Below are 26,362 nucleotides of genomic sequence, written 5' to 3' on the forward strand. Positions count from 1 at the left end.
CCAGGACACCACGAGCCTTTGTTCCTGGCCTCAGGTGGGTGAGTGTTTGGATTCACCTGAACTGCTTCCTAGAATTTTGTTGCCAGCACTGAGTGGGCTAAAACAAGGTACCTCCCTTTTGGATGAGCCAAACACCACACGGGAAGGGAAAAAATACTTTAAAAAATAATAAATCACACACTGGACACAGTTATCACTACGAGAAGTCAAATGACTTGCTTTACATCCACATTGCAAATAATTTCACAAGCAGGAAAATGAATATACTGAGTCTCATCCCCTGGGGAGGGTGAAGGGTGTTTGGGATCCTGTCGCTGGGACGTGCAAGAACACAGGCAGAGCCAGACTGAATCCATGTTATCTGTTGTTGTTTGGGTTTTGAACAAAATTGATGGAGTATGAGCCAGTTGATGAATCCTGTTTTATCTGGAAGTTTTCTGTTGACAGGCCAAAGGGGCGGAGAACTAAATTCCCAAGATCCTTCAGTTTGCCTGCAATGAAAATCCAAGAGAACACGGTGAGAACTGAGCAAAAAGAAAACTCCCACTGAATTATGCCCAACTACAGTCCAGCTCTACTGATTTACCCGTTAATTTCAGGTAATGCTGTGGAAATTTCTGCATTTTGGTAATATTTAGGCTCTTAGCAGGAATTAGAAATCATTGTTAAATATTCACAGGGTATGACAGTTAATAAAATCTAAAGACTTCTGTCAATATATATGTATCATACAGGCTTTCTCACTCTAGAAAATTAATCTTGCTACACCTATAAGAGGAGAAGAACAACAAAAGGACATATTTTAAAAAAAATCATATATAGAAATGATAGAATAGATGAAATGAAAAAAGAAGCAGAGGTAACAACTTCACTATTGGCTGAACACAGGGTGACTGAGCCCCTGGCATGACAAGACAAAGGAAGATGGTCAGTTTTCCAAGAAAAACATTATTTTCCTCCTGGCTTCACTGATGAACTGTAGACTGATTTCCCAAAGAACAAACAAGAGAGGTCTGGACAAGTTGAAGCCTAACCTGGGTTTGCATCCCCAGACTACACATCACCTCCCCAAAGCCTTCCACCTGCACTGATCCCTCAGGGCAGTGAATGGATTTTGTTTTGCTGGGAGTTGAATGTGACAACAGCAATAGCTGACACAGAAAATCCACCTGAGCAGCTGCAGCAGCCACAGTCCTGTAAGAAAACATGCAAATGCCACACCTATTCCTACCTGAGGTGCTTCCAGTCATGGGGAACACCTGTCACTGTGGTCACTTCACCTGGGTTCTGTTTGGTGCTAGGCCAGACTGGAGCAGTAGAATCATGGAATAGTTTGGGTTGGAAGGGATCTTAAAGTTCATCTCGTTCCAGTCCCCCTGCCATGGGCAGGGACACCTTCCACTAGACCAGGTTGCTCCAAGCCCCATCCAACCTGGCCTTGGACACTTCCAGGGATGGGGCAGCCACAGCTTCTCTGGGCAACCTGTGCCAGGGCCTCACCACCCTCACAGGGAAGAATTTCTTCCCAATATCTAATTAAACCTACTCTCTGTCAGTTTGAAGCCATTCCCTCTTGTCCTGTCACTGCAGTTCCTGATGAACAGTCCCTCTCCAGCTTCCTTGTAGCCCCTTCAGATACTGGAAGGGGCTCTGAGGTCTCCACACAACCTTCTCTTCTCTGGGCTGAACAGCCCCAACTCTCAGCCTGTCTCCAGGGGGGAGGTGCTCTATCCCCTTATCAACTTCACAGCAGGGAGAAAGAAGTACAGAAACACGAGCAGGAAAGCCCTGTGTCAGTTCTTTACAGAAAGATCAAGATGTGTGCTTTGCCTGTGACTGTGCTCAAAACAGAACATATCCAAGCCTCAAAAAAAGCCAACCTTACCCCTGACCCTACCAAAGCAGCTGAGTGGTGAGACAATTTTTCTTCAATTTGATTGTTTTTTAATGTGAGGATTAACAGGAGGCGGTTCAGGGATCTGGCCAAAGTCACTCCAGGGAGCAGCTCAGGTTGGATTAACTTCTTTGTACTGGTGGTGGGGTTTTTTTAAGATACACCCTGTTTAAGGTAAGTTAACTATTAACCTCATACCTTTATGCTGCACTCTAAAAGCATTTTGGTTATAAAACCATGAAGTTGTTTGGTAGCATCTCTGTGAGTGACAGGAATAGTTGCTATTGTACTTCTGGGCAAACATTTGGTCATTGCTGAGCTTCAGGTTTGGGGTGAGACGTGTCTTTGTGTGGTGGGAGAAGCCTGGCAGAGTCTGGCATGGCTGGAGTCCCCCAGGCCCTGCAGCTGGTTTGCCTGTGTCAGGAAACTGTGAAAGGTCTTTTCTAATTGCAGGGAGCACGATGCTCTTTTCCAGGCACTCCAGAGCCAATAAACACATCCCAGATGCCTCGGGATCCTGCAGCTGGGGCAGCTCTCTGGGAGAACCGAGACCATATGATAGATTTAGTACTTTATTCTTCATCTCACTGCGACTGAATAATTCAAACAACACAGTCACAGGTCACCTTCCTGTTCTATCACTTCATTCCACAGACAGCAATGGCTCTGGGGCAGCCACACTGAATATAAATTGTTAATGAGGCAGAAGAAAGCCTTGGCTTTTCCGGGAACTCCAGCCCAGAGCTGCTCCTGGCACACATAAACCCATCATTGTAGAGAAACAGTGTTTCCTCCTCCCCCACCTCCTTTCATCCCTAAATTAGGACCTGTAGTTAAGAAAAGCTCTCTTAGCACAGAGCCTGTGCTTGGAGGAAGGAAAAGGCACGTGGGGCTGGAACTCAGCTGCAGAGAGTTCCCAGCCATCACACACTCCTTGTCCCCAGGCAGGGTCACACTCTCCTCTCTGAGACCTTATTTTCATAGATTTTGTTCTTTTTATTTTAGAGAGACTATGTCTACTTTTCATCTGCAACTCCAGCACATTAAGTTTCTTCAACAAAGCAATATTCAGGGGTTAAAGAGAAAACTCATTGGTAAAAATCAATTTAGGCCTCAGAAGTGTGTGATTCATCACTCACCTAAACTGCAATTCAACACCCCATTGAAAAAGGCAAATGCGGGATAAGATTCCTCACAATTTACATTAACAGCCAAAATTAATTGCTATTCAGTCTTTCTGGCAATAATTCTAGTTTATTTGCTGGTATTAATGTGGTGTTTGGAAGTTGAAAAGCTACATATTGTTTGTGTTAAGATTCTTTTTTGGATAAAAAAAGATTTCCTGATGAGGTCTCCTCTCTGTGTAACTTTCTGTACTACCAACATTTTTAAAGCAATAAAAACAGCAAGGGCAAATCTTTCTCCTTTCCCCAAAATGCTGAGGACTGAACTGTAGGAAACTGTATATTAGCTCTGGTTTATCTATTTAAAGTGACATCCCTATATGCACTATTGGGATTTAGCAGCTTAGTTGTAAATACAACATAACCTTCAGTATCCAAAAAACCCCCAGAAAACATAATTCTCTAGGTATGAAGCCTTATAAATATTTTTGCTGATCTCAGGTAGCTGGAAAATCTCTTTTTGTCAGGAAGGCCCAGTGATGTGCTCTGAGAGCCTTCCCAGCAATACACTGATAATCCAGTACAGTTCCCTATTTTCTGCAAGGCACTCATTTATCCAGTTTTTAATTTGATTTGATGAACTCTGTGTGTGTAAGATGGGCTACACACACATTGGCAAGTTCAATCCCAGGTTTTTGTATCCAATATCTTTGGTTCCCCTGTAGCTGTATTGTTGTCACACCCCCCAAGCTCTTCTAACTATCCAAACTTCCCCTCTCCTCACACCCTCAAAGGAGTGGTCCTAGTTATCACAACAATTATAGTATCTCTAAACAAGACTTGCTTGTTGCACAAGAGCTGGAAATCATTGGCTTTGAAGTCAGAAGAGAAATACAAAAGAAGAGAGAAAATGGTCACTGTGTGTTCACATTCTTGGACAGACACTGAGGCAGAGGATACTCATTCTATGAAAGCACAAAGGGAAAGATCCAAATGGATTTCAAAGCTACTTCCCAAATGTGCTCTAAGGTAAGCTTTCTTTGATGTGGAACTCAGAGGTCACTTCAGCCTGAGCAAACTTCAGTGACAAAAGAATTGACCTGCAAAGGCTGAATGGAAAACATGAAAATAACTTACACATACAAACGTCAGCTTTGGAAAAGTAAGATCCTTGCAGAACACACAGCTCAAATGGACTTGGTTTGGCCACAAAATAGGATTTTTCTAGTGACATTGACTTCATCAGTCACATGCAGCACCACTTGCACACAAGAATTCCTCCTTAGGTAGTCAGGAAGGAAAAATCTAGCCAAGAATGTGTACTCTGACTTATTTACACACAATCACTTCAGAAGTGGTTTCAGCTTCTGACAAACTATGTGGTAATGAGCTGTAGCACTGGAAAACAGGAAACACACTTGGGGAGGGAAGAAGATGCACTCTATTTATTTTGGTTTGTTTATGTACAGCTCCAGTTTTCAGGACAGTGGGAGTTAGTTGGGTACCTCTGGATTTGTTTTAGTGAAAGAATAAAAGCTTAGCATTTATTTGGCTGATTCATTGACTAAGACAAGGACCAACTCAATATCCAAACTTCAAAGGAGCCAAAGCATGAACTGGGACATTCTTTCTAAAGATTTTGTTGGTAAGTTCAATTTAGTATCAGTGCTCTTGGAGCAGGCCTAGCCTGGAACTATTAGGGTGCATCTGACTTGGTCTCCTGGAACCAAAATATCTGCAGTACAACCCAGATACCTGAGCTGACCCTGTGAGAAGTCAAGAAGGCACCCAGCACTGCTGAACCCTCAGTCAGAGCATCCCCTGACAGATTGCCACAAGCCATTGTCTATCCTGACACAGAACTCCCTTGGGAAACAGCATTAACAAAGATCTGGAAAAAGACAAGCGGAAACAGCTCAGAACAAATACACTGTGCAACAAAAACAGTCCAAAGGAATCTCATAACCACCACACTATATCAAGTCTGTCGTCTTCCAGAATTCCCATCTAACCCTCCTTCTTCATTGTAAGGGTTTTTCCCTGACCTCAGACAGAATAGGAGCAGTTTGTAAACCTTAGGAAGTATTTCATTCCCAGGCCTCCAAGGGTAGCTCCATGACCTCACCACTGTCTCTCTTACCAACAAGATATAGGGAATCTCACAACACTTAAGAAAATGAGCTGCACATATTCCTGACTTAATTTCAAGTGTTCTATTCAGAGAATAAATTATAGAATCCCCCTCAGTTTGTGTTACATTGGGGACCACAAGCAGTGCTAAGAATATAATATCACCTGCCTCACTGACACCATCTAATTTAACAACACATGTGACAATTTAGATGAATCCTTTGTCACACACAAAGGTTGTGGATGAACACAAGGTTATATGTTGTACTGTCCACTCTTAGTCTGGTTCTCCTGGCTTTTTGTAACTCCTTGTATGTTTGTAACATCATTGAGAAGGAATTTATTTCTTAAGAACCCAATTAAAATTTTTGAACTGGTTGCCAAACGACCAGTTCATTTCTGCAATGCTAACTGCCACTTTTAAAGTTTTAACCCTTCTAAAAAAGATCACAAATAGTCTGAAATCTAGGCAAAAAAATAGCAGTATAGAACCAGGTTTGAATTTATTGTTTCATCCTTTGTGATTGGTGAGGCCCTTTAGAGTTCAAAAAAGATCAGGAATTTTCATATTATTTTGTGCTGAGACCCATCCCATCTCCTACAAATGGGCCTGATCCTTCTGGAGATTTTCTGCATTTCTCATTTATTTATAGCACTATCAACCTTCTTTATTTATGGCTTGTTCTAAGTACAATGGTGGAAACAGAATCTGATCCTTAAAGCCTTAGAAAGCCTCACTGACACTTTGCCAGGTCAGAGCAGGTACAAAGCAAGAGCAAATCAGTGTCTGCAGATCAAGAAAAGAAATTACAGAAAAATATCAGCTTCAGCACAAGCCCTTGAAACAGTCTCTTCTTCCTAAATATATTAAGAATCAGTGTCAGAGTTAGACAGGCTGAGTTTATTTAACCTGATTCTCTGCAGAACAGCAAAACCCTGCCTTCCCCTTCCCATCACAAACCCTCCAAGCCTACTCATGTTGAAACAGCATTTCATCTCCTGCCTGTCACACCCAGAATGAGCAGAGAGCTCCTGAGAGCTGTTTCTGAAGCAGGGCAGGTACAGTCTCTCTTACACTGTCACTGGTCTTTGCTCTTTTGTGTGGGTTTTCTAAACAGTGCAAATGAAAAATCTATATTAAAAAACCCCTCACTTGAAAAAGCACAAGGATGCCTGAACCTGTAAGAATTAACTAACCCTGTTAATGAGGAGACAACGTTGACAGCAGCCTTTTTCTGGCAAGAGGTTCCCTTCAAAAGTGTTAGTTTAACCATATAATTGTTTTATTTATCTATCTATCTATTTATTTATTTATTTATTTCATTTGTACTTAATGTTACACAGGAAAACCAACCTTGCTTGGGCACTCTAAGTACTTATCCTTTTCAAATACATCAGCCCAGTTAAGATGTTATCCAAGCAATACCACACAACATGGTGAGGGGGGCACAGACATTCAGATGAGTTGTATTAATTAAATTATCTTTTCTACAAACACGTCCTTTGTTGTAGAATTGTAAAGAATCAAGACACAATGAACTGTGCCATTAGGAAATGTAATCACACAAGGCCTGGGTAGATCTAATTCAGTCTCCAAACAAACAGTAATGAAATACTGTATAAAACAAGGTAAACATGAAGACTTGGAGGTCTATAGGTTGGAAGTGCCACAGAAAGAATCAAATTTATTTCTTCAGACACAAGATCAAACACCCTCAGTTATTACAGCTGGGTGACTTGTTTTACATAAAGGTTTGGTGAAAGCCCTGGTTTATCCCTTCCACGGGAATGTTTGCTTTGAAGGTTTATTGCAGGGAAAGGGCAGAGCAGTTGGTCTGTTTCAAACCATTTTCCCCAGCTTTTACATACTTCAATATTAAATTGTTTTAGAAGGTCTTAAGTATCCTTTCTTTAAATGTAATTTTCTTTCTGGGAGAATTATTTTGGCCAGCACTTACTGTAGGTGACACCAAGAAACAGAGAACTACAAAGAAATCAGGAGTTTTGTTTAACGCAAATATTTCTTTTAAGATTTACCTTCTTAAATTTTACACAAGAGATTCTATTCATGCTTTTTTATCTTTTTTTTTCCCAGTAGTCTATGAAGGTTATTATGGAAGTTATATTTACATGCTACTTACCCAACATTTCTTTCTTTAACTTTTCATTCCTTTCTTCAATTTGTCTCGGTAATCGCTGTGGAGAGAGAGAAAAAGTGGAATCAGACCCATGCTTTCAATAATGCTGTAGGGTAAGATGATGGGATTTTTATACACATATCCAGGATACATTTCTCACTCCAGAAATGTATTTGTATGTGCTTATGGACACCTGTTTGTCTGGTGCCTGTGATACTTATCTCTAAGTACAGCTTCTGGTAAAGCAGTTTATCTGCCCTGCCAATCCCTCAAAAACTGTGTGGAAGCTAAAAATTCACATAACATTTACACACCTGTTAAAAACAAAACCTAAACATCGACTCCATATCACTAAACCTTCAGGAAAGCAGCAATAGGGATTATTTGACCACAAAACATGATCATTTCAAAACGGTTAGTTTGGCATTGAAGGTTCAAAAGTAACTGAAGTGGTGACACCAGGGTTTAAATCAGAAAACCAGTCCTGCACTCCTGAAATATAAACAGAGCTGAAATACCAGAGCAGGTACCAAATCAGGAGTCAAAGCAAAGAACTACTGTGTATTTATTATTTTAAATCTGTCATTTAACAAGGTCATGACACTCCCTAAAGCAGGATATGAAATCATTTCTAGGTACAGAAAGGAGGAAGATTTGCTGTAACAGTGAGTGGGGCAAATTTGCAGATTCTCTTGCTGCATCATTTTCATTGCCAGCGAGGGGGAAAAACTGCTGTGATATTTCTGCAAAGCAGAGGCACTTTTACCTTCCAATAAAGCAAAGCTCCTACATGTCAGATACATTAACCACATATGTGGTGTCAACATTACAGCTGAAATTGGTTTATGGTGAAATTTAGAGATTTATGATGAATACTTTAAGAAGTATAAAACTGTCAGGATTTCCCTAATGATTTTTCAAGAGAGAAGTTTTAAGCTTCAGCCTTGATAGATTCATTCTCCCCTGAAACTTGACAAAGAGCAGGGCCAACTCGGGGCAGAACATCCTAAATCCCACTGCAGTGTAAATTGAGGGCATTTTGTACAAAGTGTTCTGCACCACATGTGAGCCCTGCCTGGAAAAATGAGGTCAAGGAGCAGAAGGTACGTGTATCAGTCAACCTCTGCACTTCCAGCCACAAAAATTAAGAATAAATCACTGATTATTCTAAAATATTCCTGGAAGATGGCCAGGAGGAACAGCAGCACTTATGATTCACTGGGGACTGAGCAAGGGCTCTTTTGTGAGATTATTAAGAGGCACAGTCTCTGAGAGAAAATGATGGTTTTGCTTGAGGTATAAAGGGCAGTGTCTGTACTTTCAGGAGGTTCCAACCAGCCTAAACAGATCCAGCCATTCCTGAGAGTCAGACTGAGAATCACAGAGTATCCTGAGCTGGAAGGGATCCACAGGGATCAAGTCCAACTCCTGGCCTGGCACAGGACACCCCAGCAATCCCACCAGGAGCCTGAGAGCATTGTCCAAACGCTCCTTGAGCTCTGGCAGCCTTGGGGCCGTGCCCACTGCCCTGGGGAGCCAGTCCAGCCTTGAGCTGGTCCCACCCTGGCACAAGGGAAGCCCCTGCACAGCCCTGCAGGCAGCAAAGGTTTGCAGGTCAGCTCAGCTGCTCTGTGGAATCACACCCTTACCCATAACAGGAGTTACACAGTTAAGCAGCATATTTTTCCACCATCAGTGCAACTGATCCAGTCCCAAAGGAAATCATTTCAGGCAAGATTTCTTGCCTAATATGCCATAAAGGCCGTTTCTAATCTGTCACTTACAACACCACAGTATGGGGAAAGGGTGAGGGAGAATCACTACTAATGATTTATTTTCCCAATTGGAGAGTTAAAACAATTAAGCCTTTCAAAAATATTTTTGTAACAACACATTCAAAGGGGTTTTAGAGTCAAATTTGCAGGTGATGCAAATAATTTTTTTTCTTTCTGGGGTAGAATCCGTTGCAGGTTCACTGATGTGAAGCTGAACTAAAATAATGGTGCCCTTTGAAAATTTAACCAGCTATAAATAAAGTATTGGCACAGATTTGGGTGCCCAACTAAGAATTATATTTTCAAATTGCAGCCATTTATCCTTACTGTTTTTTTTCTTTTTTTTACATTTACATTTACATAAGTAAGGAATAGTTTGGTTGTTGTTTTCCCTGCTCAGCTCTTCCCAGGCTCTCTGGTGTCCACAAACCATTCCCCTGCCATGCCTTGCAGCTCCCACTTGGATAAAAAGTGGCAACCCCTGCATTTTTCAGAGTGGCTGCCTTTCATCAGCACATGTTCCTTCAAAACCACACCTGTCTGGCTGCACCTCTACCACATTTGTCCTTTCAACAGAGCCTCCATAACCTCTTTCCAAAAACAAGAGCAGCAGCCTTTAAGAGGAGTTTGCAGAAAACAGACTTCCCTTCTTGCTACCTTTGTGAAAAGCCTCTCTGAACTTGTCAAATCCAGAGCTACTTCCACACTGAGCATTAACACACTAAATATCACCAGAAAAATCACTTCCTGCTGGTGCTTTGCACAAAGAGTTACTTAAAGCTCAAATCAGCAGGTTGTGGCAGTGACTTCAAATCCCCACTGAGGAGGGATTATTTACATGTTAGGCTGGGCTTTCAGGAAGTGCTAGGGGTTGATCTTTTTTCATCCAAGCTGACACATCCTAAAAGCCAAGGAAGCCTTTAAAGCACTTCCTTACACGTACAAAGATATGGCCAAGATTTTGCAAGAAATGTTTCATTCTGAAGTATTTGTAATTTGATTGAAAGTGGTGAAAGTGGACACTGGAACAGAGGACTGAGCTGCAGGAATTACTAAGCTGCAGATTTTTTTTATATTAGAAGAAAGTAACTGAATCAGAAGAGGCTGTTTGCTAGTCACAAAGTGCCTTTCCCTGCAGGAAAAGGCTGAGGTTTTGAAGATAAATGGCAGATTTCAGTCACCATTAGTAAAATAACTCAAACTACCCAATCCACACAGAAGGCACAGCAGAGAACAAGAAGGGAGAACAGCTAAATCGAGAAACAAAATATCAACATTTTAAAGTAGGTACAAGCATACAGACTGAGAGAATCCTGTCTTTTTTCCATTCTCAAAATTATATAATCAAATCATCAAAAAAAAAAGTTATGCAAATTAACCAGTCAGAAAAATAATTCTCCTGAAAGACAGACACTCAGTTATGAACCAGCCAGTAAGAGCTGCATTACAGGGTACTTCTACTCTGACCTCCAAATTGCAGATCTGTATTGAAATGATGGCACTAAAATGCAGCAGGTTCAGGCAACCTCTTCTAGCACATGCAGAAATACAATTAACAGCCTTGATCAGAGAACTGGAAAGTGTGTGTGTGTGTGTGAGCTGTTCAACAGCTCAACAGGTCATTAGATGCTCAGAGCTCAGAACACACATTTACTTTCACTCATTTTACAAAGGTAAAAGGAGGATTCTGCTTTATGGACCAGAGACCTGTCATGGAATTTGTGGCAGATCATTCAATCTTCCTTATGTAAAACCAGGTGAGAAAACCACTACTTGTTAAGACTTGAAAAAACAGTTATACCACTGCACAGGAAGCTGCTTAAACAAACAGCATTGAATATTTAGAATAGGAAAGGAAGTCAAAATTAGATGTAAAGTTAGGCCAAAGTACAAAAGGCTTACCATGCAAGCTTCTCTGGCTTGATGAACTGATGGGTCTTTTTCCAGGATTGCCTTATAATCTTCCAGAGCTTCATCTAGTTTTTCTGTTTTTTCATATAGTTCTGCTCTCCTCAGCAAAGCTCTAATATAGTGAGGGTCTAATTCCACAGCTGGAAAACAAAACCAAAGCACAGTATTTTACTTGAGACATTTCTACACCCCTTAAATGAATTCTTAAGTGTGTATTAAATTCTTAAGTTACCTTTATGATGTAACTTAGAATCAAGCAGAGCTTAAAAGCTAAGTCAGAATTCAGAAAGGCAAACAGCTGCCTGGGAAAGTCTCATGCAAATGATCATATTTCACTTAATGTCCATAATCTATCACAGATGGAAGTGATTTATAATGTACAAACATTTAATTTTGCAATACTATATATGCAGAGATTCTAAGTGATGCTTCAGAAAGTTTAAGGACCTGTAAGATGTTTCAGCTTCTGTGTATTTAACAAGTGTATATTATTTGATCACAGATAAAGTTAAATATACCTGAAGATACACATAGCAGGGAAAAAAAGCATTTCCATTCTTATCTCAGTTCAAGTTGAGACAAACTCCAGGAGAATTACTGGTGCTGTTCTGAATTTAGTACCAAACTGTCAAAATTGGGTTGGGAATCCAAAACCAGTTATTTTAGCTTTACAAGTCAGCAGAGGGGCATCCTAACTGCATTTAAGCTCTTCCTCTCCTCGTTCCCTTGGCAGCCATGACTGTTTTCAGTAGCAGTTCAGACTGAATGCTAAACTTAACAGGAACCTCCAAATGGTAATTCCTCAAGAACTCCTGAATCCATTCTTCATCACAAAAAAGAGGGTGTATGAAAGATTTTTCATCACAGAAAGAGGGAATATGAAAGGTCTGTCCATTTTGTGATTACTACCCATTAAAATGGTTCTAGGGACAATTAAATCCAGGATTATCTAACTAAACATTCTAGCTTATTTCCTCTGGAAGGACAAAGGCAATGCTACAGTCAGCAAGTGCAGGCTAGTGTGAATTGCTCTGCTGTGCTCCAAGTGTTGCACTGCAGTCTGTAAGTCCCTGGGGAGTGTCAGGCACTGGCAGTTTTAAGTCTCTCTGCTGCAGAGCAGATTGATTCCCCTTCAGCCACTACAAAATTAGAACTGTTTTTCAAACTGCACCACCACCAAAGCAAGTCAAACCCCCCAGTGACAGAGGCCAGCTGGGATTTGGTACCTTCAAGAGTACTTTTAGCATGTACAAACTCATATTTACTGTACAAGCAGTACTGGCACACAGCCACTGGATTAGTTTTCTGATTGGTAATTTGGGCTTTTTTTCCCCAGCTGTCATGGGGAGTTTAACAAATACTCGAGTGTGGGTGAGTGGGTGGGAGCAATAAAGCAAAGCACAGCTGAAATGATTCCACCAGAAGGTGCAGAGAGAAAACTATGCAGGGCAAGAATGGGAGAGCACAAGCCCTTGTGACAAAGCAAAGCTGTGCAGAAAAGGGACTTGATTATGCTTTAACTCTATAAGGCCTCACAGTTCTTTGGAATCTGGGATTAAACCAAGATTTGGCAGAGAATGGCAGGTGGAAGTGGGTTTAAAACAGTAGGTGTAAGGAAACAGTTTCCATAGTAAAAAGACTTTCCTCTTAAAAAGAAGTACAAAGAGCAGCATTATTGGTACAAGACAATTATTCCAGACAGGAAAAATTTGATAGACATTTAAAAAAGAAATAATACAAATCAGGTGTGTTCCATCACAGCTTTCCATTAAATTCTTTAAACACCCTTGTGCCCAAAATTACAGCTCTGCAATAAGGCACTAGCTGGCATAATTTATGCAGGAGAGATCTGGCAGAAGTACAGCACACAGAGGAAAAAAAAAGTGGTACCTTTGGTGCAGTCACTCAGAGCAGCTTCTGTCTTGTCCTACAAAGAACACAACACAGTTTTGTTAGATTTAAGTCATATTTCTTCATGATGGTGATGGAGTCCCCATCCCTAGAGGTGTTCAAGGAATGACTGGATGTGGCACTCAGTGCTTTGGGCTGGTTGGCAACTTGGTGATGGGTCACAGGTTGGACTCGATGATCTTGGAGGTCTTTTCCAACCTCAGTGATTCTCTGATTCTTGGGAAACAGATTATTTACAACTGCAAATAAACAGGTTTGTGTGGCATTCCAAGGAACTGGGATATTTGTGTAATCGGGGATCCTGTTTTCATCTAAACTAAAAGGTCTTAAAGAAAATAAATCAGGCTGTTCTGAGCTTGTACTGTTGATCTGAGTAGTAGGAATCTTTCAATATTTTCTCCTCCATGACCAGAAGCTGTCTCAGGGAAGAATGCCTCACAAACTAAAATGGGAGCAGCAGGTATGGAAGAACAAATTTATGGGGAAGTTATTAAAAATATGAATCAGTTTTCAGAGTAAGGTGTTGGTCTGTTGGGTTCCACCAATCTATACTGGTGAGATACACTAGTCCTTGTATCATCTTGGGCTCCTTTGGGGACCACTGGATTAGCTTCCCATGGATATAAATAGTTAACATTTGGATCAGTTTTTCAGTTTACAGCTTTCATATTTGAAATATACACTCGCATCTTTTAATACAGATTCTATTCTATTTTTTTTCTTGCCTGCTCAAATAGCTCAGTATCCCAACAGCAAATCAGATAATTCTACCCAAACAGGAATACTCTATGCTGAGTAAGAATTTATTTATTTATGCCTAAGTATGGCTGCAAGGTACATTTCTAAACAGAGCTACACCTCTCAGTCCTGGAGGAACACTGCAAGAAAGCTGCTTTTCCAGGATGGTAAACTGAGAACAGGAGTTACTGTGCTATTTTTCTGTTTCAAGTGCAACTTCCAGGTTTGTATTCATCTGCAGTAAAAACAAGTGTACCAGGAATTCTACTGGGAGGAGGACAGACTGAGGAAAACCTGCAAACAGCTTTATCCTTTGCCCTCCTTTCTGCACCCCTAATCACTTCATTATTGCCTTTGTCATAGAATCAATACACAGGGTTGCACAGAATAAAAAGAACACTCACCTGTTTCATTTTTGCAGCAGCTCTGTTTGAAAACAGAACAGCCCTGTCCTTCTGGAAGCAGGCTGGACAAATCTGCAGAGCCTTTGTGTAAGAGTCTTCTGCCTCTCCATAATCTGCAGATGCAATAGAAAAAGAAAAAACAAAACCCAAACCAAACCATTTATTTCAAATTCATGAACCACATGGCTGAGATTTCTTTGGAAACATTTCTCCATGTATGATGCAGTATTAAACCAGAATCAGCAGCAGCTCTCTAAGTACATTACTAAGTAGTACATAGATCAAACACAATTATTTTGAAATTCACACCCTTATAAAAGCAGTAATATAGTCCTGAGCTCAGTATGACAAGTGCAGCATGATGTGTGTGTAATTCTCATCCCTGAAATTGTTTCCTTCTATTTGAGTACCAGCCTTACAGGCAGAATCTCCTTACATTAAGTGTATCCTTGATCCAAAGGGAAGCGTGTGCTGAAACATGTCACTGCACTGATACCTGTTCAAAGCAACTGCAGAGAGATTTTACTGCCACACAGGTGCTTCAAAGGCTGTGTGTTTGTGATGAGGAAGCACTTTGGCAGACACAGGCACACTGAAAAGATCTGCCAAAGAATTTATCAAGCAGAGGCTGTGGATGAGCCTTCACGAGATGACTCAGCCAACAGTGCAGGCTTGTGGCCTTCATGGGCTGGGCAGTTTCCTCCTGCTCCTCTGATGCTTCCCAGAACTGGTAAATCATTCCCCAGGAATCCTTTTCTCTCAGCACACAATAAGAGACCTCCAGCAGGAAGGCCACTGTCTGGTTATCAGGGTACAACAGTTCCTTGGTTGTATCCCTGCTGACTGAGGAAAATAGGAATCTGCATTTCCTGGTTTCTTTGTGAATCCTCCACCCATGGAAGGCTGGTGTCAGAACCACTCCCCCCATTATGCTTTTTAATAAAAAGCAATGTACAAAGGTACAAGAGAGCTACAGACCCTCAAGTCCTGCATCATTTCCAAGCACGTGCATTAGCTGAACTAATGTCCAGGGGAAGCCTTTTCTGATTAGTGTAAGAAACCCCAGCACTTGGAAGGCAGTTCTGTACCACGTTCCTGGATCAAACACTCAGCTTTCATGGGAATCCTCCTTTAGTAATCCAAGTCTTTGCGATTCAAACAACTCTAAAGGAGGTCTGGTATCTCTTTCTTTTCTCTAGAGCTGGATGAAAAATGAATTATGTGATAAAAATGAACAAGGATAGGTGTGAAATCTTCCTATGGGTCTCCTGCAACATCACCATGATGGCTGACTATTAATCTAAGCTTCTCTAACATCCATGAGGTGTTAAAAGATTATCAACCCACCTCCTTTCTTGAACTGCTCATTTCCTTTCTCCTTCAGCATTGTGCTCTCCTTTCTTCTTCTCTACAAAAGAAAAGACAATGTCTCAAAGTATTTAATTGAAATGAACAAGTAGGTCAGCTGTAGTTCCAAATAAAGTATGAATGGAAATCAGAATAAAACATAACCTGAAGAATTTTAAGTACTACCAAGCTTGCTTGCTTGTAGCCACTGTGACATGATATACTTTATATATCCATGAAACACTGGAGTGTAACAACAAGGCAATTAAAAAGCTCCAGTTCATGGGCACCAGTGTGCAGGAAGAGCATCCACAGTGAATTACATGGTTTAAACCAATCTGTTAGCATTTTAGCTGACTGTTTGGTTCTCCTTTCCAACTGAATTTAATTCAGTCACTGCAGGTCAACTATATAGAATATCTTTTAAATGTAAAGTTTTGCTTGAAATAATTCCACCTCAGCAATCCCCAGTTACTTTCAGGGATGTACAAAGCACATTGAGCTGGCTGCATTAGAAAAGGTCCATGGCTGATACTGCCCTGAAAGATTTCTTAGGCAGAGAGTGACTGACCCATCAGAACCAGAGACAGGAGGACTGTTCTGTTGTACAGTGAGTATTGCACATGCTGAGCAGAGTTGTGTTTTCAACCATGAATATCTTGGCACAAGAGGAGTTGACATGGGGGCTCTTTGCCTTTGACACAGAAAACACAGGATGTCATGGAGCCACCCCTTCAACCTACTGACAGTGGAAGTGTTTCTCAGGCAGACATTCCTCTCACCAGTGAAAACAAAGCAGTTGTTTTTAAGACTCAGGAACATCAAAAAGCGATGCTTGAGTTCCTGAGTCATTTCTATGGTAGAAAACTGATCATTTAACCACTGATTTTCCTCCCAACACACAAAGGACTTAAATCAAGGTGTCTGTAAATTACAGATCACTGAGCAATTAAAAAGCCAGCACTAGGGAAAGGAGCAGTTTCCTTTCCTGCAGATTGTGTGAATCAAGGATTAATGCAATTATCAATATCGCACAGAATATCTCCTTGGAAACAGCTAAATATAGTCCTGTGTGTGGAGCACTGCACCACTCACAGCTATGCCAAGGAGCTGACAAACAATGCAAAAGCAGAGCTTCTCTCCTCCAGCTTTTATTGGTTTGGGGAATTAATTCACCTTGACCATTGTCTCCACCTTGGTAGTAACTGATCACAATGCTCTGCAAACCAGGCTCAGTGGAAGAGCACTCAGTTGTGACACAAAATTAACAGCAAAATCTCTTCTCACCCTTTCCATAGGTGCCCAGATCATAAAATTTGTTCTTATTGGCCATTAAATATGTTTTCTAATACTCATTGCTCCTTGCATTTAAAAAAAACCCAAAACCACAAAACAAAGAGCAGACAAAAACATGCCCCACTATTTAGAAAATGCCTTTCCTTGGGGTGGGCCAACAAATCCACCCACACCCTTCCACAATGCACCAATATCCATGGGCTTTCTAAATATGAGCATACAAATTAAACACTTCAGGCTCAGGCTGCATTAAAATCCCGAATTCTTTGTATATATGCAGGACTCTGCTGTTCAGCAAAGGGAATATGGAACTGCTACATCTAAATTTTCAAAGAACAGACAGAAGAGCTCCAGCAAAGTCACTGTCACACACAGCTGGGCCTGCACAGAAAGGGGTTTTTAAAACAAAGTCAAAGTTGGCACAACATTTTCATACCAGTGAACAAAGCAGCCAGATCCCAGCACAGAACAGGTCTGGAGATGATGATCCTACTGGAAAGATCTCCATAGACAACCCTCATTCAAGAAAAGAAATGCCTGAAACACAAGCCCTACTGACTTCATTGCTCATGACCTATTTAGAAGTGGCCTTTCAGTGCCATTAGCTGATTCACTGCAGCACAGGGTTGAGTTACAGCTCTACAAGAACGAAAGAATTTTTTTTATAAACAGAACTACAGCGTGGTCACACTATTCCTGAGGCAGAAAGCCTAAAACCAAGGAATACTGGATGAAAAGTTTTACCTGTGTTATCATTATTTTGTTTCTTTTTATTAAAATTATTACAAAATTTTCACCCTAGTTATGTATTAAATGCTAATATAAACAGTGATTTGCAGCAAGAAAGGTTCAGAAGAATAAGCTTTAAATTAAAAAAGAAGAGTAAAAGGAGCAACAACAAAGAAACAAAGCAGCATTTTTAAGAGCACCATGTATGGTTTTGCAACCTACTCAGCTCCCTGCAAAGCAGCAATGCAGTCCTAGCTCAAAACCTGTATTTCTGTTAGAGCCTGACCAACATTTTCAAGATATTCCTGTTTTATGAGTTTCAGTTCCAAACTGTTTAAGTTTTCAAAGTATTCTTAAAAAAGGTGACGTCTGTAGAGTACCTCATGCACCACTCTGGGTTTGCATTTAAAGTATGACTGACCAATAAGCAATATATAAAAGCAAATTTCTCTGGCTTTTCCACAAAATGTAAAAGCATAAAAAAAATATATCAGCCCCTCACATCCTAAAGGCATTGCCCTCAAAGGCAGGCTGTGTGACTGTGAAATAAATACATTATTTATTCCTCCACATATACATTTCTTTTACAGAAAATCCTAACACAAAACAGTAGAAAGTCAATTATTCTGCTGAATTTACATTTAAGCTGAAAGGGCTGCTCAGGGGAGAACTTGTGTTCTATTTAAATTCAGGGTAAAAAACCCAAAAAACTAAACCACTGTGAGAAGACACAACTCTTCACTCAGTATGTTAAATTTCCAGCTTCCATGGACAACTGCAGGGTGACTGGTCATCAGTTTACTGTGATCACATCAGTCCAGAGGGAAAAAATTGCAAGTGACTTGTCCCTGGGACAAATTTTGCACAATGTCACTTCAGTGTCCCCACCCACTCGTTTTTCAGGAGAAGATTTCAGTAGCTGCAGGGCAGGCTGCCCTTTCCTCAGCAGGGAAGTAGGTCAGCCTGAACTCCTGGAATGCTCTGCCTAAGGAAAAGCCATCTCCCTACTCCATTCCCTGAGGCTGCTCATGTACAACATTGGGGTCAGGCACAACTTCCACAATTTACGCTACATTCTACGATTTTCTGCTATTAAAAATCAGTAAAATCTTAAGGTTTGGGTTTGTTTTTCAAATTTTGTTAATGCAAAGATGACAAATTCCAAGTGGCAGTTAGTACAAAGTAAAAAAAAATAATTTTTTAAAGTCCAGAAGGAATTAACTACCTGTAACTAGTAAAATGATTTGTAAAGGATCTAATTAGAAATGTTTAGATTTGGATACTGAATCACAATCCCACACTCAGAAGAAATTAGTTTTTTAACACAAACCTGCCTGGCAAGTCAGCGGTACTGAAGAAAGGTCTGATCTGAAGTCATGACAAAGGACACCTTGGCCTAGTGACAATAAAGGGCAATTCCAAAGTAAGGCCATCACATACAGTCCCTGCACCTCAGCTACTCTGACAGGGTTAAAAACAAAAGCATTTAAAGCATTATTCTGCTATGAGAGAAGAGAGCAACCTACACATTTTCCCTGTTTGGATGGGAAATAACCAATACAATAAAAGTGCTGGAAGTGAAATCCTTAATCAGAGCCAGTGGGAGCTGAAGGACAAACACCCTCAGGTTGTAACGATTCCAACTATCCTTCCTCTGGCTGTTCCTATGCATTTTGTTTGATCAATTGATTCACCTTTGCCAGGGAACTGTTCTTGGCTCCAAATCTGGCAGGAGCAGCAAACTGTGCTCTCTCTCCTCTATTCCCACAGTGACAGTGCACACCTGCCCCTCACACTCCCCTCTGGAAGGTCGCCAAGAAGCAGGGAATTTAAATTACTGGAGTTCAAGTGGGGCACAGAAACAAGGAATTTAAGCAGATAAGGAATATACTTTTCAGCTTCGAATACCAATTCTAAGTCATTCATTAGCAGTCATCTGCTTCCCCCTGCAGTTTTGGGAAGCTACTGCTGTATCCTGCATTCAAGGATTTGAATTTCAATTTAAGGTTGGAGTCCCCTCAAAAAAAACATTTTTTCACATCTTGAAAAGAGCCAAACCTGCCCTGGACAGTTCAGAGGTCACAGAGCAACGAGCCCTGTCAAGACCTGGCCTATCCCTGCTCCCTGTAATCCGTGGGAAAGACACATCAGCCTTTCTACTGCCAAATCACCATCTTTTCCCAACATTGGAACCAGCACTTCAAGACATAAGGGAGGAGGTCAGAGCCCTCTCTGACAGCTTAAGTTAACATGCCAGACTAGCTGACTATTCCTGAGTGACAATGTGTGCCGTTCACTCATCCTGCTCCAGAGGCAACAGCCTTGGGGAGAAAAAGTGGAGCTGACCACTGAATCCATCACCTCAAGTGGAAAAGGGCTCAATTTGACAGGAAAATGCAAAACTGAATACAGCATTTAAATCAGATAGCAGCACTCAAAGAAGATAATTATATAGTTCTTCACTCTTTGTATTAAATTGCCATCCAGCAAAAGACTTCTATGTTTGCTTAACAACGTAACTCAAAGAGTTATAAATCACACAGGGAGATTATAATTCCAGATTTTATTAAAATTCTTCTTACCAGCTCTTGGAATTAATTACTCTAGCAGATACAGATATACTTCTCAAATGTTCTTCTCCAAGCTTGCATTAACTCAGAAAATATAACAGGATGTTTTATTCTATTTTGCAAGCCATAAGACAAGGCAGGTTTAGTCCAGCAATTCATCTTTTCTTCCAATTTGACCAAAACAATAAATATTTAGTGTAGGTGCTGTACTGTCTACTGGATTCAGGTTATTAAAGCAGGTAATTTGAATAAGGGGATCACCTTTTATTATATTTCAGAAGATTGCACTGTGACACCTTCGAAACCTGTCTTGCAAGTTTTATTGCTATACAAAATAATTGTGAGTGCTGATGAGAATTGTTAACAAAATATATATTCCTTATTGGTATTCATCATTAATTTATGTAATAAATTTTACATAGTCACTTGGATTATTTTATGTATTAATAATCTGGGTTTTTTTGGTCCAGCCACATAATTCTTCCTGGAAAGAGCTCTGAGACCATCTCCAGGTGATCAACACCTAAAGACTGTTCCAAAATACAACTTGCAGTGCTTTGCTTGCAACCTTGGCTTTTATTTAGTAAACACTACAGAAAAAAACCAGCAACTGTAACACAATCGAACATATTATATTGGACAGATGAAACTAGGAAAACACCAAATGCTGAAATGAATGACTACACCTATATTGGAGAAGAAATCCCAGGGCACTTGTTCAACCCCTGGAAAAGCCAATTCTACAGATAAGCTTTTATTTATGGAGAACAATGGGATCAACCTGAAGGCACAGGGAAGAAAGGAAGGGTGAGGAGGAGGGCAGCTTAAAGGAAATTTCTTAAGACAATATTCTCTTACGTATCCTTGAGCTTCTGCACAAAACAGGGGAAAAAAAGAAAGAAATTCTACTGCTTAGCTCAGAAAAAATCTCAGGGTTAACTCAAAAATGCTACTTCTCAAAATCAGTTTCACTTAATTGGAACAGAGTGGCTGACAAGACACTAATGAAGAATCTCCTCTACCAGAGCTGTGTTCCTTGTCCTGCTGACACATTTCCCACTGTTAGAACAGACATGGACTGTGATTCCAGCCAGCTGTATGGCAATGGACATGGAACAGCCCAGAGAAGGGAACTGCTTTGGAGGAATATTAGATATTTATTGCAGTGTACTACATCCAAAAAAAAGAGCTTCCTAGGCCAGGTGCATAAGTCCTTGCCAGACAAGGCCCAAAGAACAAGACAACATCTGTCACGATGGAAGAGCACGAGGGATTTAGAATGAAGGATTCAGAATGAAGGATTCAGAGTGTTGCACTGGATAAACTCCTAATTAATGGGTGTCCCTCCAGAAGAGGATGGGAAAGGCTGGAACAATTACCATGGAACAGCTGTTAGGTGTCCTTGGATTAATCCTGCAGACCAGACCAACGTCAAAGCCATCACTGTCAGTGACAACTAACCAGAAAAATCTGTTTATAATGCATCAAAAGCAATTTACTGCTCAGTGCCTCTGCTGAGGCAGCAATCAGAATGCTTTGGAAACAGCAACAAAACCTTATAAAAGTCAATTTTGGTTTTAACTCTTAAAAAGCTCAGAGTTGCAAGCCCAGCCAAATAACCAGGCTCAATGCTGCATCTGTTTTTCAGAATATTTCTTGCAGGTTTGTGTCTTAATATCATTTCAAGCTCTTATTTTGCTTCATTGTGCAGAGAAGATTTCTTATGGTATTGGTACTGTTTTCCCTGGGAGGAATTCCCGGCGCTTAAAATTAGAAATCTCACTGTAAGGGGCTCCTGAAATATAACTGAAGAAAATACACAAACAATTGTTCCTTCACTCTGCAGCAGCTTCTGCACAAGTGAGTATTTCTACTCAGAGCTGCTGCTGTGGAAGTTTGCACACCAGGATACACATAAATACACAGAACAAGGACTGGAATCTGCCTTTGCACTTCCAGCATAAATGAGACACTTTTTCTACAGCCTATTACTGGGGAACAACACTCGATAGAACTCGTTTATTAAAGCTGCTGAAACACAGCATTGGTCTTAGTTTATAAAAAGCCCAACAATCTATTAAGGTGTAGCTCCATAAATTTGATCAGAGCAGGGCCAACATCCAGCTCTCCCTATGACCCGAGCCCACAGTTTATGGCTGGGGCTGCAACAACAGTTCATAGGGAGTTTTTCTTATTTAGACAAGCACTCTAATGGAATCCATCTCCCCCTGTGCCAACACGAGGCTGCTGTTTGATGTCTGCTTTTACCAGCACTGCCCTTGATCTAAAAATACAGCTTTATTTTTTATGTGAATCACTCCCCTGAGTGGTTCAGTGCACATTCACACAGAGGTGGGCCAGCACAACACAGGAGGCTGTGGAGGGATGAGAATAACCCATCAAGGACTGCCTGAGGAGCAAACACAGCACTGCTGAGTGTCTGCTCACAACCTCAGCAGCCAAATAAACACTCCTGAATATTTCTGCCTCATTTTCTGCAGCTGCAATTTAAAGAAAACAATCACGTTGCCCTTTTTCCCAAAAAAAAAAAAATCTTTTGAGTAACTTGGAGTTTTAAAAGCTCTGAATAAATGAATGTACTGTTTGCAGACTGTGACTGCAGTATTTTTTCTTAAAAGCTGCATCATTTAACAGATTCTTTTAATAATCAGAATGTTTCACTTTTAAAAATAAATTTGGAGCCATGAACACCAAGTACAGTGAGAAGAGTTGGAGCAGCAGTTCAGGAATGGCCCATCCCCATGGTCTTACTACAGAGATGCAAGGTGGTGCAGGGCAAGATAGTTGTAACAGCTGTGTAAGCTTCTAGTTCTTCTCTGGATTCAGGATTTCTCAAGCTCTGCTTTTAAGAGATACCAACAACATTTTATTGTAAAAAATAGCTACATTTGAAAGACTGTTCATATAATCAGAAAGCTCTTTATGGAACATAAACAAAGAATTGCCAATCTAATACTTATGGTGACAGTGAGAGACAGAATCCCTGTTTGGTCAGATATAATCACAAGCCAAGCTGAAGGGCAGAACTGCTCAATACCACTGGAAAAAAACCTACAGAAAGATGAGAGCTGCAGCTGCCTCAATACTTTCTCTAAAGAAATCTTTCTAGCTTTCATCAGTTACTATTTTGCACTTTCATAGCACCTTTAAGTGGAGTTCCACAAAGCTGAATGCAAAGATTTAACAGTCCCAATTCTTTTGCTCATTTGACAGAAGGCAAAGATCAAGGTGTAAAATTAAATGATTATGCAACAATACAACGGAAACAAGAGCAACATGAAAATTAAGACACCCAATTTCCAGGCCTGCTGCTCTAGAATTTCTGGGGTTTAATTCCATGACATAATTTCCCTCCGTTTTTAGCATTTTTTCTTGAAACTCTCAAGTTGCCTTCAAGTTCCAGGCTACTGCAGCAGCCTCAGCGTGACTCATGATGACAGTGCTTCTTGTGCAAGCAATAAATACAAGGAGAAAAAAGGGACTGTTCAGTCTAAACTGGAAAAGACACAAGGGCAAGGAGATGTTTTTGTGTGATGAGCAGGTCAAAGACAGTGATTATTGCCCCCTGTTCAACACCTGAGAGCTGCATGTGGAGAGTGCCCTGCTTTGGTGTGTCCCCCCTGTGCAAAAAAAAATCCCAAAATTAAACAAACTCCCTCCTACAACAATAACAAGACACCGACTTCCCAGAGGGTCCCAAGATGGTCAGGACCCTGGAGTTGCAATAAAAGAAATTCTAATCAAATACAGGACAAATGTTTCCAGTATGAGTGTAGTTAAACACCAGGACAGGGAGCCAGAGAAGAGTTTTATGTTGGGAGGCAGGTTTTAATGCAGCATCTTTACTCTCCCAATATTTGCCAACTAAAGTTGAAAAAAAACCCAGAAAAAAATCCATAAATCAGTAGAAAGCCTACCACTATCTGCCACAAGAATAACAACCAGCAGAAATTCACTGGATTACTCACGTGAACAGTCTAATCCTGAAAGTGATTTAACAAGTTTTATCAAAGTCAGAACAAAAAAAGTTCTTTTTTCTAACTACTTGATGACCATAATATCTTAGAACCCTGAAAACCAACTGCTGTCAAGTGACACCACTGACTGAGAGTCAAAAAATTGGTTCACACAGACTCACAGGAGAGTAAACACCATTCCAAAGGCTGTTGGACTTCCCCTAAGACCCAATTCCTTACTCCCCACAACATATTACCCAAACATTTTGTCCAATGTAACTGCACTGAAAGTAAACAAACCCACACGTTTTGTTTTGTTTGATTAAAGCTCAAGTAATCCATAGGGATACATTCAAATTTAATCCCAGTTAGCTGGATTATATAAACCAGCCTTCCAGGAAAACTATCCTCAAACCTGCTGTGAGTTTTGGAAAAGCACCTTGCAGCTGATCAGGGGAAACAATGGATGCACACACACTAAGTAACATGGAACAGGGAGATTTTTGTTTCTTGTAATCTCTGAGTCACAGTCACTTCTCTCACTGCTCAATGCAGACAAAAATCTGCAATGGAATGTGATGATTAAGAGCAGCAAGGAAAGCTACAGAAATACTTGTTACCTAAAAGAGGAAATTAAGAACAGTAAAAGCAGACCCATGAGGGCTCTAAAGGTCCATTTTTGTGTCAGTCACAGACCATTCGAAAACTCTGCACTGAAAATCTCTCTGTTTACATTCAGCACTGGTGCTTTGGATTACCTGTTTCTCTTCCTCTGGCATATCTTTCTCTAGTTCTAGTAAGTATTCTTCATCTAGTTCTGTCTGCTTCCTCGAGCTACTCCCACCGTTCTGTACATTCCCTTCATCATCCAGCACAGCTTCCTTTGCCTCAAAGGAGTCCTGACAGTCATGGAAACACTCATCTGTTGTGGGATCTTGGCCTGGGGATGGGGCACATCCACTCCCAGTGGTCTGGGGGTTCTGGGCATCTCTGGTGCCAGTCTCTGCAGATTTCCGGTCAGAAAGCTTTAAGTGACTGAGCAACTCTTCAGGTGGACTTGCATCTTTAAATTCTTCCATGCTGGACGCCTGGGAGGGGGTTTAGAAATGAGAAAGAAATAACTCTCAATAAGGATCATATAAAACACTTGTCAGCAAACAAATCACAGTGTGGGTCAGGTTGGAAGGGACCACAGAGGCTCATCTGGTCCCACCTCCCTGCTCAGGCAAGGCCATCTCAGAGCACATGGCACGGGATTGCATCCAAAAGGTTCTGGAATATCTCCAGTGGGGGAGACCTCACACCCTCTCTGGGCAATGTGTTCCAGTGCTTGGTCACTGCACAGGAAAGAAGCTCTTCCTCATGTTCAGGTGGAACTTCCTGGGCATCAGTTCCTGCCCGTTGCCTCCTGTCCCATTGCTGGGCACCCCTGAGCAGAGCCTGGTTCATCTGACACCTCCCCTTTAGATATTTATACACATATAAACTTACTTAACTCAATTATTTATTTTATACACGTTTATAAGCCTATGAAGTACTTAAAAATACTTTTGGCATCCCCTGAGGGAAACTGTGACCCTTCAGGGAGGGAACAACTTATTCACGACTCTAAGCACTGCAGCGACACACGTCCAGGACACTGCGGACATGAGTAAGTGAATTCCCGAGCTCAGATTCCCAAGCCCGGCCCAGCACCGAGAGGCTGAGCCCATACACAGCCCCCAGCGCTCCTCGCCCACCCCAACCGCCCCACGGCCCCTCCGCCGCACCACCACCCCCCCGGGGGGTGCCGTGCGCGGCTCCCAGGTGCACCGCAGCGCTGTCCCGGCGCTGGGGCACGGGGCGGACCCGCGGCCATCGCTCCAGACACCGCCAGACTCCCAAAACACCCCCCGGTACCCCCGAGCCCCAGGCCCCGCACTCACCTGCGCCGGCCGCGCTTCCGGCTTCCGGCGTCCGCCCCGCCCCCTGCGCCCGCGGCCGCCGCTTCCGCCGGAACAACCAATGGGCGAAGAGGCGGCGCGCGGAGGCTGCCGGGAATTGTAGTCCAGCGGGGCGGGGCGCGCGCCTGCCTCAGGCGGAGGGGGCGTGAGGGGAGCGCAGGGGAGGGTGGCGAAGTGATATAACTTGCCTGTATTTTTAATTAATAGCAGCAGGTGGCTGGGTTTCCCTTGTCTGTTTGATCTTTAAGCCACCGAAGCTTTGAGTTTCTCTGGACTGGCTCTGATGAGCTTCGGTAAACGAAGCTTGAGGGAGATGAATGTTGGACAGCTGGGATCTTAAATGTACAATCCTTCAAAGACATAACCAGAAGATGCAGAGGGGATTGACAGCCTGAAAGTTGGATACTCTCTGTTTAAGGAAGAATAATAAGAGAACCAACGAATGGGGACCAGATTAACCAATAAAGAATGGAGC

The 26,362-nt window shown here is 41.5% G+C and overlaps 1 protein-coding gene and 1 long non-coding RNA gene across 2 annotated transcripts; one reads left to right on the top strand and one right to left on the bottom strand.

The window, feature by feature from the left end:
* Nucleotides 1-190: 190 nt before the first annotated feature.
* TTC1 (tetratricopeptide repeat domain 1) lies at nucleotides 191-25,946 on the bottom strand. The gene is made up of 8 exons (XM_064671698.1): nucleotides 25,870-25,946; nucleotides 24,703-25,032; nucleotides 15,373-15,433; nucleotides 14,026-14,138; nucleotides 12,863-12,899; nucleotides 10,964-11,112; nucleotides 7,290-7,344; nucleotides 191-491 (listed from the first exon to the last, which is right to left on the bottom strand). Exons 2-8 carry the CDS (start codon nucleotides 25,021-25,023, stop codon nucleotides 358-360), a joined length of 870 nt encoding a protein of 289 aa, XP_064527768.1. The 5' UTR covers nucleotides 25,024-25,032; nucleotides 25,870-25,946; the 3' UTR covers nucleotides 191-357.
* Nucleotides 7,273-22,008, top strand: LOC135422505 (uncharacterized). Its single transcript, XR_010434507.1, has 2 exons — nucleotides 7,273-7,399; nucleotides 20,438-22,008. It is a non-coding gene; the product is annotated as an uncharacterized LOC135422505 (long non-coding RNA).
* Nucleotides 25,947-26,362: the final 416 nt, after the last annotated feature.

This window comes from Pseudopipra pipra, chromosome 15, assembly GCF_036250125.1.
Source record: "Pseudopipra pipra isolate bDixPip1 chromosome 15, bDixPip1.hap1, whole genome shotgun sequence".
NCBI lineage: Eukaryota > Metazoa > Chordata > Aves > Passeriformes > Pipridae > Pseudopipra > Pseudopipra pipra.